Source organism: Adiantum capillus-veneris, chromosome 4, assembly GCF_014529385.1.
Source record: "Adiantum capillus-veneris isolate H3 chromosome 4, ASM1452938v2, whole genome shotgun sequence".
Classification (NCBI taxonomy): domain Eukaryota; kingdom Viridiplantae; phylum Streptophyta; class Polypodiopsida; order Polypodiales; family Pteridaceae; genus Adiantum; species Adiantum capillus-veneris.
Genome location: NC_140934.1, coordinates 33,401,850 through 33,419,049, shown reverse-complemented (window position 1 = coordinate 33,419,049; position 17,200 = coordinate 33,401,850). Strand labels below are relative to the sequence as shown.

Below are 17,200 nucleotides of genomic sequence, written 5' to 3'. Positions count from 1 at the left end.
GGAGATTCAGAAGTCTAAGAAGTATGGCTTTGTGCGTAGAGCATACAGGTACAAATTGATTGGTGATGTCTTATACATGAAAGGGGCTGATCTCGTGTTGAGACGTGTACCTTGGCGGGAGGAGCTTTACAGAGTGTTGGAAGAGAATCACGAAGGCGCATGTGGTGGCCATTTTGCTCTAAAGATCACCTTGCATAAGATTTTGCAAGAGGGGTATGTATGGCCTAGTTTGCACAAGGATGTTCATCATTGGTGTAGGTCTTGCAATAGGTGTCAAGCATTTGGGAAGAGAGTGTTGAAGCCAGAGCTACGAAAAACCATTATGGCGTTTGATGTGTTTGAAAAGTGGGGGATTGATGCAATAGGCTCGTTACCTATCACAAGCAGGGGCAAAAGCTATATCTTGACGACAGTGGACTATCTTTCTAGATGGGCAGAGGCTATAGCAGTAAAACAGATCACTGCAAAGGATGTGGCAAAATTTGTGTATGATGAAATATGTTGCAAGTTTGGGGTGCCATTAGAGCTACTTTCAGATAAGGGGCCAGGATTTAGAGCTAAACTGCTAGACTTCTTATGCACAAAGATGAAGATTAGGCACCAGCATACCACTCCTTATTACCCGCAGTGTAATGGCTTGAATGAAAGATTCAATGGTGAGTTGGTACAGATTCTTTCGAAAGTGACAGAGCACCAAGGAAAGAATTGGGATTTGGAATTGCCTAGTGCATTATGGGCTTACCGTACTTCGGTGAAGACAGGTACAGGGTTTACTCCATTTCATTTGGTGTATGGAAAGGAAGCACTATTGCCTGTGGAGGTAGAGTTGCCTGCGGTCAAGATGTTAGAGAAGTTGCTTGGGCCACCTAGTGATGCATTCAAAGAGAGGCTCTTGCAGTTACAAGAGGTCCAGTTGGATAGGATGAGCGCTTTGGAGCATTATGGGCAGAGGCAGGATAAGGCTTTGACAAAGCTAAATGAAAAGGTCAAAAGTAAGGGTATCAAGCAACATGACTTGGTTTTGCGCTACAACAGTAAGCTGGACAACACCTTCCAAAAGAAGTTTCAAATTAAGTGGGAAGGCCCTTTCAAGGTAGTAGAGTGTTTTCCAAATGGCACATATCAGCTGGCTAACCTGGATGGTGTTCTACATAAGTCAAGGGTAAATGGATTGCGTCTTAAATTGTATCATGCTAGATTGATGATGGTGGAACAAGATGAGTTGTCGGTGGAGCAAGAAATGTTGGTGAAGGATGAGGAGACTTGTGATGCGGCGAGTCTCATATCTCTCTTTGCTGCTGCTGATCATGAATGATCTAGCAGGCTAGGGGATGGGCAAATTATGTCAGGAGTTTTTTGGAGCAAGGGATTGCGCATATGTACATACCCATGCATGGTGCATCAAATAAAGTATTGCCCATTTTCCAGAGCCAGGTGGTTACGTGGGGCCCACATGTGTACAGGTAGGACACCATGTACATAGTGCATCGATTTTCATCGTTACTAGTACCATTGTGTTTTTCTACAATAAGGAGGAGTTGGTAGCGCGTAAAACTTCTCGAGGAAGCTATCCGCGGGCCGACGACGTGAGGTCAGCAGGTGCGTCAGATGGCATCTAGTGGCGTCAGGAGGGCGAACGAGGTCAATATTTGCACGCAGATGAGGACGGACACAACGTGGGTGTTTGCTTGTGAGAATTATGTAGAAAGGTCATCATGAGGACCTTTTTTTGGGGCCACTTCACATGGTTGCGGGATGCATTATTGGGGAAAGCTGAGTGCTAGGTGTGCGGATGATGCAAAAAAGGTGACAACTATGCACTGCGAGGTCAGTTTTTGGCCTGTTCGGGGTCCGTTTGAGGTCATCTAAAAGGCCAAGGGTGCCCAACTAATAAAGCTAAGTGTGGGAACTGAAAAAACAGAGAGAAGACCAGAAAAAACGTGGAGAAGAGAGGAGGAACAGCCGCAGGTGTGTTTTTGTCCATTTTGGAGCCTGTTTTGGCCCTAAACTGCTCATCCGAGGTCGGATTTGAGCACTTTGACATTGTAGACTGGGGTTTTGGGCCGTTCCGGACGCGATGGCGCTGTCCATTTTGCCAAATTCCTCACTCTTTTCCTACTGTTTTTCTGTGTAAGTTTCTCCTATGAGCGAAGTTTCTGCTCTAGTTTGTGATTGTATCTGGTATCTTTTACCCATATTGTGTGAACTGTTTGCCCCATTGGTGTTGGCCCAAGCTCATTTGTATCTAAACATCAGAAATTCTCCTCTTTTGAGCTGAGTTTTTTGGGTGTGTGTGTGTGTATGTGTGTGTCTGTGTGGAGTGGGCAAGTGGATAGTCTCTCTCCTCTCACTCCAGAGGTGTGTTCCCTGTCTCGGCCAGGTGTGTTGTGTAAGCCGAGTGGTGCCCCATAGTGTGTGTGTGTATATCTTCCCAAGAGTGTGTGTCGGGTCGTTATAGAGGCGCTGTGTGTGTTTTCATCCCGCTCACAGCGTGAAAGAAGAGCCATTCTGAAACTTCAATTGAACATCTCCAACACCTTAGATCTCACATGTCTGCCCATTGCCTAGCTGAACATGATCTTTAGTGGTCACATAAGAGGTAAGCCACTCTTTGTTTGGAGACACATGAAGTGATGCCCCGGAGTCTATAATCCAGTCACTCAGTGCATTTTCATCAAATTTTGTAAGAAGAGCTGAGTCCATTGTATTCTTCAAGAAGTAGATGTCTCCTGACAATAGACTGTCATCCTTTGCAACAGTGTTTGTCACGTTTATTTCTTGAATCTTCACTGAGGACTTGTTCTTCTCACCATGATCTTCAGCTTTCTCTTTGCCTTTTTCTGCTTTCCATTCTCTGCAGTCTCTTTTCATGTGACCCTTCTTGCCACAATGGTAGTATTCTATGTCACTCTTGCCTTTAGCACTGCGGGACTTGCTACGAGACTGATCCCTCTTTGTACTTTTCTTTGGTCCTTCCCCTGACAACTAAGGTTGTTCCTTTGCCTTTGTCCATTGTCTTTCTGTTGGTTTCTTCAGTAAGCAGACTGCCTTCTACACCTGCTATGGTCAAACCATCTGGAGGTGCAGAATTACTCAAAGCTATGCGAAAAGTGTCCCAACTTTCCGGCAATGTGATCAACAGGAACATAGCTCTAACAGGTTCATGAAACTTGACATCTTGAGCTGACAATTGACTATAGATTGTGTTGAATTCATTCAGATGATTGGACATAGGTGTCCCTTCTTTCATCTTCAAGTCAACAAGCTTTTTAAGCCAGTATACCTGTGAAGCTGCACTCTGCTTCTCATAAAGATCACTCAGCTTTAACCATGCTTGATAAGCCAACATTTCGTCTGCTACATTGAAGTAAACGCTTTCTGCCAAAGTCAGCATAATGGTAGAAAGTGTCAATTCAGCCATTTCGCTCCATTCATCTTCGTCCATATCTTCTGGTTTTATCCCCTTGAGCTTCATAGGTTTTATCTGCTTCTTTTGTACCAACACGTGCAAAATCTGCTTCTTCCACAATGGGAAATTGGTTCCATCCAGCTTCTTGATATTGTAAAGAGCAGTGTCCTGTGATCCAGCCATAGCTCTGAACCTCTGAACCAATATCAACCTGTCAAATGAACCAAGAAAGCTTTAGATTCTGTAAGAATTTTGGCAAATTCTCCTTTGTAAAATGGCTCCGGTGTACTCAAAAGCAGACCAAAAAACAGCTCAAAAAACCATTGTCTCTCTAACACTGTAAGTTGTGGGTAAACCTGTCCTGCACCTGTACTATCTCTCACTGTCCTGTCATTGTATTGTTAGCATAGACTGCAACAATGCCTCAACGGAAGTAAAGCAAAGATGCAATCCCAACTGTCTAACTCACAGTCAATACATCCTAGCTGCATATCTAAGGGTGCTCGAGGGATCGCTCCAGGACCTGTATCACCGAAAGGATCTCAACATTCGAGAATCGCACAGCTCAATAAAACCTCACTCGACCCTCAACAAAGGCTGCAGTAAATCTGACAATACATAGACTTCCCACAAAGTCATACATCCACAAATTTCCCACTGTATGCTGTAACCGCTGCGGCGGTTGTTTGCTGCGTGACTCACAGCCAGCAAACCCTCAACAGACATACATCATCTCTGACAATACATCCCATGTGGAAGTACCTGCAATGTCAGGATGAAATCTGGAATATCAAGAAGCAAACACAAGATACTTGATGAACTAGTGAATGTCGCCTACAGTCTGTGTGTAGATGCACCCATGTCATATGTGACACGCCTGCAAGAACTGTGAGCCGTCTTTCGATATGTAGACATCCACAAATCAACACTCTGGGAGTGCCGATATCCTCAGCACCTGTAGTCGTAGGCCGAAACCCCAAATTTGCAGAGTCGGATCTACACCCGCCAAAACCACGTAGTCGAAAATGGCTTGCGTAGATCTTTGTGGAAGCCGAACGATGGCCGAGATCACCTCAGAATGAAATTCTGAGAACACTAAGCCCTTCGGGTTGTCCCACAAGATTTGGGGCCGTGTCTTTGCCTGTCGAATCTCACTCCAATCTGAGCAAGTGACTCTGGCTACTTGCAAATGCTGCCCCGAGCCTCGATATGAGCTCTGATACCAGTTGAAGGAGTACGAGCGGAAGTGCAACGCGAGAGAGTGCGAGAAGAAGAGCACGACGATATGGTGAACTCGCTCTAATGTAATGTGTAGAGCATAGTGAGTTCTTATTAGGTTTTAACAAAAGAATATATGTACATACCTGGCGGCCCGCCCACTTACCTGGGCAACCACATTGGGCTTTATACCCCAACAGCAACAATTAAAAAGTGGTGAGTAAGGACATGAAAGTTCTGGGGAAGTTCAGAACTAGCACTTAAAAAGTAGCTGGGAGGGACAAAATAGTAGGCGACAGACCAGCATTAGCACTAGATAGTAGTCCAACACGACTTGAAAGTGGAGGAGCTCTTGTGAAAAGTGTTTGATGACCACTTTAGAGTGGTGAGCGACTAGTTCAAAGTGGCCAGTCACCAATTAAAATCTAGCACTTAAAAAGTAGCTGAGAGGGACAAAATACTAGGTGACATACCAGCATCAGAACTAGATAGTGGTCCAACACAACTTGGAAGTGAAGGAGCTCTTGTGAAAAGTGCTTCATGACCACTTGAGAGTGGTGAGCAACTACTTCAAAGTAGGCAGTAACCACTTGAACACGGATTCTGGTCACTTGAATGCGGTTTCTAGCCACTTAAAAGTGGAAACTTGCCGCTTGATTGCAGTGACAAGGTTTTAGATACCACTTGAAAGTGGTGTTTTGCCACTTGGGAGTGGTGCCTCATCACTTGCATGGAGTGATGACTGACGTAGTGACTTAGCACACGAAAGTGGTGTCTCACCACTTGATGACCACTTGAAATTAGTGAGCAACTACTTGAAAGTGGGCAGTCACCACTTGAACGCTGGTTCTGGTCACTTGAATGAGGTGTCTGGCCACTTGAAAGCGGGAGCTTGCCGCTTGATTGCAGTGACCAGGTTTAAGCTATCACTTGAAAGTGGTATCTCACCACTTGATGACCACTTGAGAATGGTGAGAAACTAGTTCAAAGTGGGCAGTCACCACTTGAACGTGAATTCAAGTCATTGGAATGCGGTGTTTGGCCACTTGAAAGTGATGTCTCACCACTTGGGAGTGGTGTCTCACCACTTGCATGAAGTGATGACTAACTTAGTACTTTGCACATGAAAGTGGTGTCTCACCACTTGATGACCACTTGAGAGTGGTGAGAAACTAGTTCAAAGTAGGCAGTCACCACTTTAACGCGTTTTCTTGTCACTTGAATGCGGTGTCTAACCACTTGAAAGCGGGAACTTTCCGCTTGATTGCAGTGATAAGGTTTTAGTTACTACTTGAAAGTGGTGTCACACCACTTGGGAGTGGTGCCTCACCACTTGCATGGAGTGATGGACTGACGTAGTGACTTAGCACATGAAAGTGACTTCTCACCACTTGAATGCGGTCAGACACCACGTGAAAGTGGTTTTTATACTTGTAAGTGTTGTGTCCATCGCTTCATTGTGGTGTGACAGCGCTTGTAAGTGTTTACTAACAAAATGTGTTCAAACTCCACTAATATGGTTTTGGTTACCATCATAAGGTGGTGGGCACCATTCGTGCAGCAGCAGTAAAAAGTCTATGGCACTACTATAACTGTTGCACCATGACTAAAAGCTGCTATATCACTTGGAAAAAGTGAGCTACACCACCAAAAACGTTTGCACCTGTAACACCCCTACGAGTTTGTAAAACACGTCTGTTAGCATTGGGTAAACAAGACTTTTTAGTGGGTGAACACCACTTTGTAGGGTTTACGGTGAAGCGTTGATGCATTTCTAGTAAAAACTGTTTCTTAAACATTAAAACCTGCTGCAAAACATTAAAAACTGGTTCAAAGACACTAAAAAGTGGTGTGGAAACACAAGTAAAAGTGCTTCAAAAACATTTAGAACTACTGATCAAACTTTAGAAGTGGTTCAGATTCAATTAGAGACCAGTATAGTAATGTTTCACCACTTTTTAATGTTGCAGCACCACTAGAAAGTGGTGCAAAACACAAAAACAAGCTATAGCACTAATAAAAATAAGTATAGAAACATAATGTTATGGCAGTAATGAGTTGTAGCACCAATAAAAAGTGGTATAGAAACATAATATTGTAGCAGGAATATGAGTTGTAGCACCAATAAAAAGTGCTAAAAAAACATATCAATTACCTGAGGCTCCTCAAGAAGGTGGATTGGATGCTTTACATATGAACATCTAGCTAGTCTCTTAGTGCAAACATCTTTCTTGTTGGGGGACACCCTCGTCTCATCCGTCCAAAATTGAAAGACTATCTCTTTAACAGTTTGAGTGATGTAAGTTCTTCGTGCAGCATCTCTATGACACACAGATGCAGGGAACGAACCATCGAATTCACTTAACACTATTAAGTGATGTTTGGCTGAATATAAGTTTCTTTTGTGGATCCCTATAAGCTTGGCAGCTTGCGGTATGCTCATGTCAGTGTTTTGCTCCTTGCTTCCACCATTCACCAATATCATCATTGCTGATTTCTTCACAAAAAACTCATTTGAAGATCTTGGGACCTTCACATGATTCAAAGTGTTGCGGATGTTTCTCAGCATAATTATTTCCAACTGTTTGGATTTACTCTGCATAGTAAAGAAGCAAGGATGTTGAAGAAGTTCATCAAAGATTTCCTTCTTACCACTTGCATCCATTCCCACGGTTAAGGTATCAAAGTGTTTTACCATAGATTGACATATCTTTCGTTTCTTTCTTTCATTCATCTCCCCTGTATTGCTTTCCGTCACAAAGTTGACCGTTGCTTTCGTTTCTGAGCAGCCCAATATTCCCTCATTAATTTTCTGCGTTGAAGTTAAGCTTCTCTACTCAATGACGATGAGCTGATAGACAGTTCTGCACTGTGCTCCATTGTTGCAATACTTTCAAAGGATTTCTCTACAAGAAATACAATAGAAATCATAACTACACGCTATACTTTTAATTAATACATGGCACTTCTTGCACTAATTAACAAGATACTAACAAAACATAATAAGTGTTTACATACCTCAAAAATCATCAAGTAAAAGAGGAACCTATAGAGATAGAGTTCATAAGAGAGAGAGAGAGAGAAAGAGTGCTAAGAGAGAGAGATGAGCGCGAGCTCAGACACAAGAGGAGCCATGCTTAGAGAGAGAGAGAGAGAGAGAGAGAGAGAGGGGGGGGGGGGAGGGGCTGAGCGATACAGAAAGCTCAACAAGATCTCTGTGAGAGAGAGACAGAGAGAAGCTAGATAGAGCTCCAAGAGAGATCTCAAAGACAAAGAAAGCTCAGACAGGTTGAAGCGGGAAAGAAGCGGCCCAACGTTCAGCAATAAATTACATTTAGTCTCATTAATTGTGGTACGTTACGTTAGGAGACTTAATTGACGTACCTTAAGAGAGTGATATTCTTTTTGAGATTTGAAGCACTTTTAAAACACCCACTTTTAAGCGCAAAAAAGCAATGTCCTTGACATTACTTTCCAGGCCACCTATACATGCTTTCACCCATGTGTAGTTGTACCGGGACAGCTCCCTGTTCGCATCAATTTTGCATGTAGAGACGTGTAGATTAAAATTTGGCTCCTGCAAGGCTTAACCAATCACAAATTAGAATCATAATTGATAGCATTTTGACATTTGTCCTTTCTCCTTTTGTGAGCGCTTTAGGTAATTAAATAATTTATTAAAACTCTCATTGAACCTTTTTGTCTTTTGGCCAATAGGAATCAAGCAAGCCATTGGGTTGTTGGATGCTCATTGGATCCCTTGACAGACTGTCCAATAGTCTTCTAAGAAGCTTAATTTCTATCGATTCTTCTATCAACAAGAATTTTTAAATTAATTAGATTGATTTTACTCTAGCTTAATTCTCATTGGTCCACCTCTATGGTCATCCAATAGGATTTGAGGAAAGATTGGGAACAACATAGCTAAGAGTCTACCATGTGTCTAATATTCGAGAAGCTTTGGAGTGTGTGTGTGTGTGTATGTGTGTGGCTTTGGAGTGTGTGTCTTTCTCTCTCCTCCCCTACTCTTACGACTTCGCCCCTCCTTGATAGGGATGTGGAAAGACTTTTAAGTCTTCCCACCACCATCCAATTCTGCCAGCTTTGATCATTTGGACTTTTTAATCAAAATTTTGGAACCTTAGACTATGGAAGTTTTAATGGAGCTGAACCTTAGATCTTTTAAGCTCTAGTGATGCACATGGATATTGGTCCCCTTTGGATCCCTATTTTCTCTCCTTTGGAACCTTGCAAAAATCGGTCTGAAAACCTTACCAATATTCTAGCTTTTACTCCCGTGGTACTTCCCCATATTAAATGATCAATTTAACATGAGAAAATCATTTGGGAGAATTAGATATTAGTTTTTATGACAAATGGGGTACCAAGTGCATATAACACCAAGCCTTTTGCTGCTTCAAAAAGGTGCTCCTATAGGACATAGAATACTATCAAAGCATGATATAGTTAAACAGGAAATGATGCCACCCAAGCAATGTATGCATAGACTTGCATTGGTCCTAAAATGAAAAAAGACAAACTTTCGAATATTTGGAAAACAAGCCACAACAAATAACCAAATGATTGTTGATGGGCAAGTTGACGAGAATCCCTTTTGTAGATACATTTAACTAAGGTCATGTAGGTGTTCCAACAATTTTTCAAGAATTTTTGAATGTCATTTTCTTTGTCATTGAGATATAAGCCTTTTGTCCTTGCAAACAGTGTTGTGTTGGAGCACATCTTGCTTTCGACATTGGATAGCTTGATTTGTTTTAGAACAAAAGGTAAATCCTGTGACAAGAGGTGATTTGATTGTAAAGCAAAGATTTTTCACTGCTGTATGAATTTGGGAGACAGACTACATAAGAGTGCTGAGGAATCGATTGTAAAAGGTGCACATTGATTAAGAATTTCAACGTATCAAAGTCTGTTCTCTAATCTAACGGCATCCAATTCTATTTGGTGAGGAGGGAGGAGAGGGATGATTTTTGAGAATCTTTTGGATATAGATTTTTCAATTTTTAGAGAATTAGGATATCCTAAAAACCAAAAGGGTTCCTTTTCATCTAGTTCTAGGAGGTCTAGGTCAAGCAAGGGGTTAACAACACCTTTTTGTTCGCTTGATTCCAAAGGGAAGAATGGGTAAGTTATTGGTAAAGTTAAGTCTATTCACAATAAAGTGTAAAGAATTGAAACAAAAGTTCCAATCTGCTAAACCTTGATCATCTATAAACTTGAGGGAGGCTAAGAAGGACTCTAAGGCTTGTGACAGAAGAGCAAGGTCCTTACTTGCCAAAGCTAGTAGCTCAAGCTAGTCATTTACGAAAGCTACCATTAAAGTTTTGGATGGCTTCTTTTTCATGATCCAAGAGTCCTTATGAAATTTAATACCTTTGAAACAAGATAAAATCCATTGTGTACCAACAAATGGCACAAGGATATCCTTTTCGCAGGCATATCCTAAGCGAGTGAGGGAGGCAATCCAGTTGCTCTTCAATAATAAAACACTAGAATTGAAATAACTAAAAAGATTACTAAAAGATAGTCAACAGTCTTTTAATATTTAATGTATAGTGATTGTTCGACCAAAGACAATCTAGGAAACAATGTGTGTGTTTATGTTTTAATATCCCTTCAATATAGAACCATATATAAATTATTATTGGCATCGACAATACTACCAAAAAAAACTTTCTTATGGACAACGACAAGCAAATAGACATTTTTATTCAATATTTATTGGTACAACCGATCTTGTAGAAGATTGAACGAGCTCCTACACCATGAGAAAATAGACCTATACCTAGCACCATCCAACACAAATATCAAGTTAGAACTTGGGCTATTTCTAAGTGGAAAGACGGGTATTCAAGCAATCTATTTTGCTTGTTATAGCAGTCACATAGCCCTACACTCCCTCACTCTCCTTATATACATTAGGGGTTTTTTTTTTCTTTGTGAGGGGGCAGTACTCTCTTAACTATAGTCTTCTTATGCTTATAAGAGTATGTTGGTTGACATCCTTTACGAAAATCACATATTGCTGAAGGATGAAATTTGTTGGATGGTAAATATTTGAAGAGATTTTCCATTGCATGTCCGTCTTCGATCTTTATTACTACTGCTCGTTTTTTAACTGCATTTTTCTTGTCACTAGTTTGGTCATGTGATCCCTGATGTACAATTGTACAAAAAGGTCTTAGTAAAGGCTATGATTTGTGGGTAAAGTTTCTTGCACCGATAAGAGTTATCTTGTGGGAGCTTGACTCCTCAAAAAAACCAGTGATTAGGGAAGCAGATAGAGGAACCCATCATATTTGGGATAGATAGAAAACAATACGAATGTATTTGTATGGAGCATGTTATTGTAGATGGAAAACAGTTAGTGTGAATAAATTTGTATTCACACATAGTGGGATAGGGATTAAATTTGATCAATATGCAAAGACGAGCGTTAAGAACACTAAGCGAGGACAAACTAAGTGACTCTTTCATTTATTCTTAACAAAGTCTGATAGGTTGACCACATCATGGAAATTTGTATAAGTTGTACATAACCATAACCATAATGTTAGTCCCTTTACACTTTGTAAACTATAGTTTGTATCTTTCACGACTACTATGAATGAATGTGTGCAGCTAACGTTTTCTACGTGATGCTACTTGAATTCGTCAAGAAAGTAGTAAGTTATTAATCCGACCTAAATGATGGAAGTGGAGCCATTACTCCTTATATGCAAAAATCACCACCCAGCATGTGTTAAGACTCGTGAGTGTCCTTTACCATGCATTAACATTAAGGGCCTATACCATGCATTATTTTTAACTGATTGAGGAAGCTAAGACTAAAAGAGAGAAAGGTTAGCCATAAAGCCTTATCTCATAAAAAGTCTTACAAGAATATTATTCATAGTACACCAGTGAGAACTAAAGGGGGGTTATTTGGGCATTCACCTCGTCATCTCTGGCAAGCATGTGCAATAAATAAAATTTATGATAACCAGTAATTAAAAGTTTGGTACTAATCACGTTAAATACAAACACAAGTCTCATATAAACTATGTAAATTTTACATGCGCCGCTTAAATATGCCGCCCACACTATGGAATGTAATGTATCCTCAAATTTACGAACTAAGTTGCTACAACAAAAAGCATCATAATTTGTTCAACACCGAGCACTGAAAAATGGTACAAAATTGCATACATACCATATATATGTGCAAATTCAGACCTGTTCTTGGGTAGCGTAAATCTTTTCTCATGCATTTGAATCATTTGTCCCGTGGGTAACATACAAATTGACACAATTATGTTCCCTGATGTAGATATGTGGCCATGCCACAATTTATTGTGAAAAAGCTAGTGTCAAAACTCTGGCCAAAACTCTCAATGTGCATATGTTTGTGGATGTGCGATAGTGTGATTACCCACTCCTACCTACAAGTGTTTACTACTAGAGAGAGAGAGAGAGAGAGAGAGAGAGAGGTACCTCAAGGCCATGGCGCAACAAGAACTTGTTGACAACGTGCAAGAAGAAATACTTCACCGCACAGTCTCATACTTTTCTTGCTTTTGGCGATAGACCCTCTTCCTGTTTGCTTTCTATTGTCGTATGTCTTTATCACCATGCATTTGTTCTCCATGCATCTTTTTCTCTGCAATTTGGTACAATTACAACTCCATCATAATTTATTTGCCTTGTTATCGGAGGGCTTGCTGAGAGAGAGAGAGAGAGAGAGAGAGAGAGAACCAGCATGCTGCTTTATTACTGTATTTAACAAAAACCTTTCAATATCCAAACTTTGTTGGCCCTCTGACATCTATGTCAATAGCCAATGGAACATCGTTGTCACCCTCAATGCAATGAGGGGGAGAAAGAGCAATGTATTGACTTCATTGTTGCCCTTCGATGTAGCCAAAGATGTCAGAAAGTCGAAAGTCTCAAGTCCCCTTTTCTTTTTTTTGTAGCAGTGGACGATGATTCAAAGGACACCTTCAAGCATTCACTGGGTCACTCGACCGCACTTGAACCCATAACTCGGGTGATGAAGGACAAGTACTCAACCAGCCGAGCTAGCTCCCGTCGGCACAAGTCTTCTTAACATAGATTTAAACATCAGCTTGGTGAACGCCTTTGCAAGCTCTCCATCAAAGCTCTTTGTCCTTTTTGCGTTAGAAAACCCTCCTATTGTACATGCCATTGATACCATACTGTGTGACGCCCCAGCTTCTGGGCGCGTCGAGGAGGGGGCCCGGCGGGGATTCTTACCCGCACGCAGCCGAGGGGACTTCTGTCTTCAAGGGGCCCGTCGGGGATTCTTACCCGCACGCGGCCGAGGGACCAAGGTGTTGCTTCAAGGGGTCCTGGCACGGACGGCACCGGCTCAGGAGGGCCCGGCTCGGACGGCACCGGCTCGGGCGTGGTTGCGTTCCATGGGTCGACGGCCGTTTGTGTTTCGCGGGTCTTCGCGCGTCTCGCGTCTCGGGTCCCTAGCCCCACGTAGCCTCAGGCTCCGCCGCACCGCCGACGGGTCATAGCGTGCCCCGGGGAACCTTGCGTGGAGTCCCCACGGTGCGCGAGTGCGTGGAGTGAGGCTAACGTGCCTAGGTGGGGGGTCCCCTCCCGTGGCCGGTCTTCGGGAGGCTCATACCCCTTATATACACCCCCGTTTGAAGAGAGTTCGACGACCGCGTCGAACGTGGGAAAAGAGTGCTTGGCTATGCATGAGGCCGTGGGGACGAAGGGGTGCATATAAGTGCAAAGTGATCAAAAAAACTGTTCCCAAATGCAAGTAAGTAGGCATGCTTTGTTTTTGTCATTTTTGAAAGTGAGTGAGTGCGTATTTTTGGGGTTTTGGCAGAAGGCTGAAAAAGTATGCTTTGAACACCCAAGTAGAATTCCCCGTACTTGAGCGTTCCCCGAATAGGTAACCCGATGTGCGCGGAGCCACTTGCTGCGTTGGTCCGCGCGGAGGCTTCTTGAAAGCCGAATTTGAAAGAGCGTTCCGTCGCAATGCAGCACTTGCGAGTTGGTCCCTGTTTGGACGTCGTTTGGATCTTTAGCTCAACATGGGCCACAAAACGTGGCCGGGGCGCGACGAACACCGTTGGCTTGGTTCGTCGCGTTTTTGGAGTTTCTATGTTTTTGTCATAAAGAGCCCTGTCTGGCTCGTATCTGCCTTTTCTTCATGTAGAGAGCCCTGTCTGGCTCACATTGCTGCTTTTCGTGTCATGGCGGTGCCCGGCTCGGATCGGGGCCGGCGCGGGTCACAGGTGACGGCCCGTTGTTGGGACGCGTCACGAAGAGCCCTGTCTGGCTCGCATCGTTCCTTTTCCTCATGGAGGTGCCCGGCTCGGATCGGGGCCGGCGCGGGTCACAAGTGACGGCCCGGTGTTCAGGGAACGCGTTGGCTTGGTTCGTCGCGTTTTTGGAGTTTCTATGTTTTTGTCATAAAGAGCCCTGTCTGGCTCGTATCTGCCTTTTCTTCATGTAGAGAGCCCTGTCTGGCTCACATTGCTGCTTTTCGTGTCATGGCGGTGCCCGGCTCGGATCGGGGCCGGCGCGGGTCACGGGTGACGGCCCGTTGTTGGGACGCGTCACGAAGAGCCCTGTCTGGCTCGCATCGTTCCTTTTCCTCATGGAGGTGCCCGGCTCGGATCGGGGCCGGCGCGGGTCACAAGTGACGGCCCGGTGTTCAGGGAACGCGTCACGGTGCGGAGGGCGTGTGGTTGCTTTCTGGAGCTCTCTTCACCAGGATTTTGACGACCCGGGCCATTGCGGTTGGAGTCGTCGTGAGTATCGTGCGCGTCGGGCACGTTAGTCTTCGGCTCGTTTCCAGGAGCTCGTTCTGGAGCTCTGATACCAAGTGTGACGCCCCAGCTTCTGGGCGCGTCGGGGAGGGACCGTTTTCCTTTGTTCTGATACCAAGTGTGACGCCCCAGCTTCTGGGCGCGTCGGGGAGGGGGCCCGGCGGGGATTCTTACCCGCACGCAGCCGAGGGGACTTCTGTCTTCAAGGGGCCCGTCGGGGATTCTTACCCGCACGCGGCCGAGGGGACTGTCTTCAAGAGGCCCGGCAGGGATTCTTACCCGCACGCGGCCGAGGGGACTGTCTTCAAGGGGCCCGACGGGGATTTATACCCGCGCGCAGCCAAGGGACCAAGGTGTTGCTTCAAGGGGTCCTGGCACGGACGGCACCGGCTCAGGAGGGCCCGGCTCGGACGGCACCGGCTCGGGTCAAGTTGCGTTCTCGGGGGTCCGGCTCGGACGGGACCGGCTCGGGCGTGGTTGCGTTCCATGGGTCGACGGCCGTTTGTGTTTCGCGGGTCTTCGCGCGTCTCGCGTCTCGGGTCCCTAGCCCCACGTAGCCTCAGGCTCCGCCGCACCGCCGACGGGTCATAGCGTGCCCCGGGGAACCTTGCGTGGAGTCCCCACGGTGCGCGAGTGCGTGGAGTGAGGCTAACGTGCCTAGGTGGGGGGTCCCCTCCCGTGGCCGGTCTTCGGGAGGCTCATACCCCTTATATACTGTAACCCTTGTTAATACCCAATACCCTGGGGAAGCGCTTAAAGCTTGGTCATTTGCAATAGGATAACTCAAAAAGCTTGCCATAATAACCTTTAGTGCAACCTTCATAAAGCCATAGGATCCATCTACCTTACACTCAGATGACACTATATAACAGCCTGTAATGAATCCTTCATAAATCCATATGATAACCAATCTACAAAAATATGCCTTAAATATACCTTGCCATATGTGATTCATAACAGCAAAAAACATAAATGTTGGCCAATCATCAAAAACGATACTTTGATTCATGAAGGGAGGGACTACCCCAACTACAGGAAAGGAACATACATACATATAAGGACAGATATCCTACCAGCTAGACTTCGTCAGTACATTCGATCATCGCAGGCCGTATTAGGTAAGCTTTACTGGTCTTCGACATTGTTGCTGTTGCCCATAGTTAGATATTTCAAGGCGATCGGAACTCCTTCAAGGATGCAGAAGGTATGCAAGACGCGATAAATTGCAGGTACCTCCGTCTCGCAAGATTTCCTGTGTACCTAAAATACCCATCGCTTGCATTGGCAATGCCATCTCCTGATTTCTTACCGTATTTCCGGGTTGAGCCTAAATGCACACCGTCTGTTGCAAGCATGCCTTCGAATGTCCAACTGCAATTGTAAAAGCAGCAAGTCTCAACGCTGTCGCACACTTCATAACATATGGGGCATGTGCAACTGCATGTGTCCTTGCCAAGATCAAAGGACCCGAAGCCTCCTTTCTCAAGGTTGCATGTCACCCACTTGCGATTATATGCTCCGCATTGCTTGTTCTTGCATATCCCCCTGAAATTGATTCCCGGATGCAGAACATTATAAACTGAGCGTCTTGCATGCGCCACTTTGATCTTGACTCCATTCTCCAACTTCACCTCAAATTCAGAGTCAGCTGGGTCGTCGCAAGGCGGTGCGAAAGCACAAAATTTTGGCTTACTCATGTCACAAAACTCCATGCCATCTAGGCCACCAACTTCTGCATGTACAATCAAGCCAGTGAAACTGCATGAGGCATGAAGGAGTCTCTCTCTCTCTCTCTCTCTCTCTCTCTCACACACACACACCTGGTGCTGCAACCCACGTTGTCGATACATTGCCATAGAAAGAGGCAGCTAGTGTGGACTCCTGAATACAATATAGTCAAGACAAAGGGTGTTAGAAGGTTGTGCAATGCAAACATGAATGGAATGACACCAGAAATGGTTTTTACGGAAACCATAGCTTGAAAGAGTACAAGGATCAGTGCAAGCAGAAAGAGCTGATGCGCAATAATATATATGCATTTGGGAGGGGCGGGGGCGACAGAGAGATGGATTTGTAATAATAGAGCGTATCGAGAGTTAGTCATGTTTATGATGAAATTTTCAGATTTTCTCAAGGGCCACCCTCGGGACACTCCCCTTGTCAGGGTAAGATCAAGGGTCCACAATCTTCAAACGCTCTGGATCGTCCGTTTATTCTTAGGAATAAAAAGATTCCGACCGGTTGAACCTCCGCTACTTGAACCTACCACCTTCCACAGCTAAGACCAAGGCTCTCCCATTAAGTTATCGCGCATTACTTGAAATGGAGGTGAGAACGTTCGGTCATTGGACGGTGCAAAACCGATCTCGCCGTCTGCTCCCAATCAATAGGGATCGTAGATCCCACCTGACAGAGGGGGCATCAAATAATCACGAGGACGGGCCACGGCTCTTAGGCTGGGTTCAGACAAAGCGACGACAGCAATGCTTGTCCACGCTGGTATAAATTGATTGGGCTAAAATTAAGCCTCGCATTTTCGGAGCCGCTAGTCCTTGGACGAACACCCCCCCCCCCCCCCCCCCTTGGAAATACTATGCATCAAACGATGTCTCCGTTTCTTGTGAACAAGCAGGTTGGAGGCAGGTTAGAGGTGAGCATGTTGCCCCGTGTCGTCTGTATTGGGCCTTAGGCTTTTGTCACACTTAGGTGGCCGCCCCACCTTCTTTCACAAGTGTGGTCGGGCTTGTCATGTCACATT

The 17,200-nt window shown here is 44.6% G+C and overlaps 1 protein-coding gene and 1 pseudogene across 1 annotated transcript; both read right to left on the bottom strand.

The window, feature by feature from the left end:
- Positions 1 to 6,632: 6,632 nt before the first annotated feature.
- On the bottom strand, positions 6,633 to 7,483 carry LOC147458961 (uncharacterized; annotated as a pseudogene).
- Positions 7,484 to 15,318: 7,835 nt separating this feature from the next.
- Positions 15,319 to 16,512, bottom strand: LOC147458960 (uncharacterized). The gene is made up of 2 exons (XM_086509737.1): positions 16,263 to 16,512; positions 15,319 to 16,174 (listed from the first exon to the last, which is right to left on the bottom strand). The coding sequence occupies exon 2, from the start codon at positions 16,152 to 16,154 to the stop codon at positions 15,612 to 15,614; it is 543 nt and encodes a 180-aa protein (XP_086365863.1). The 5' UTR covers positions 16,155 to 16,174; positions 16,263 to 16,512; the 3' UTR covers positions 15,319 to 15,611.
- Between the last annotated feature and the right edge of the window lie 688 nt (positions 16,513 to 17,200).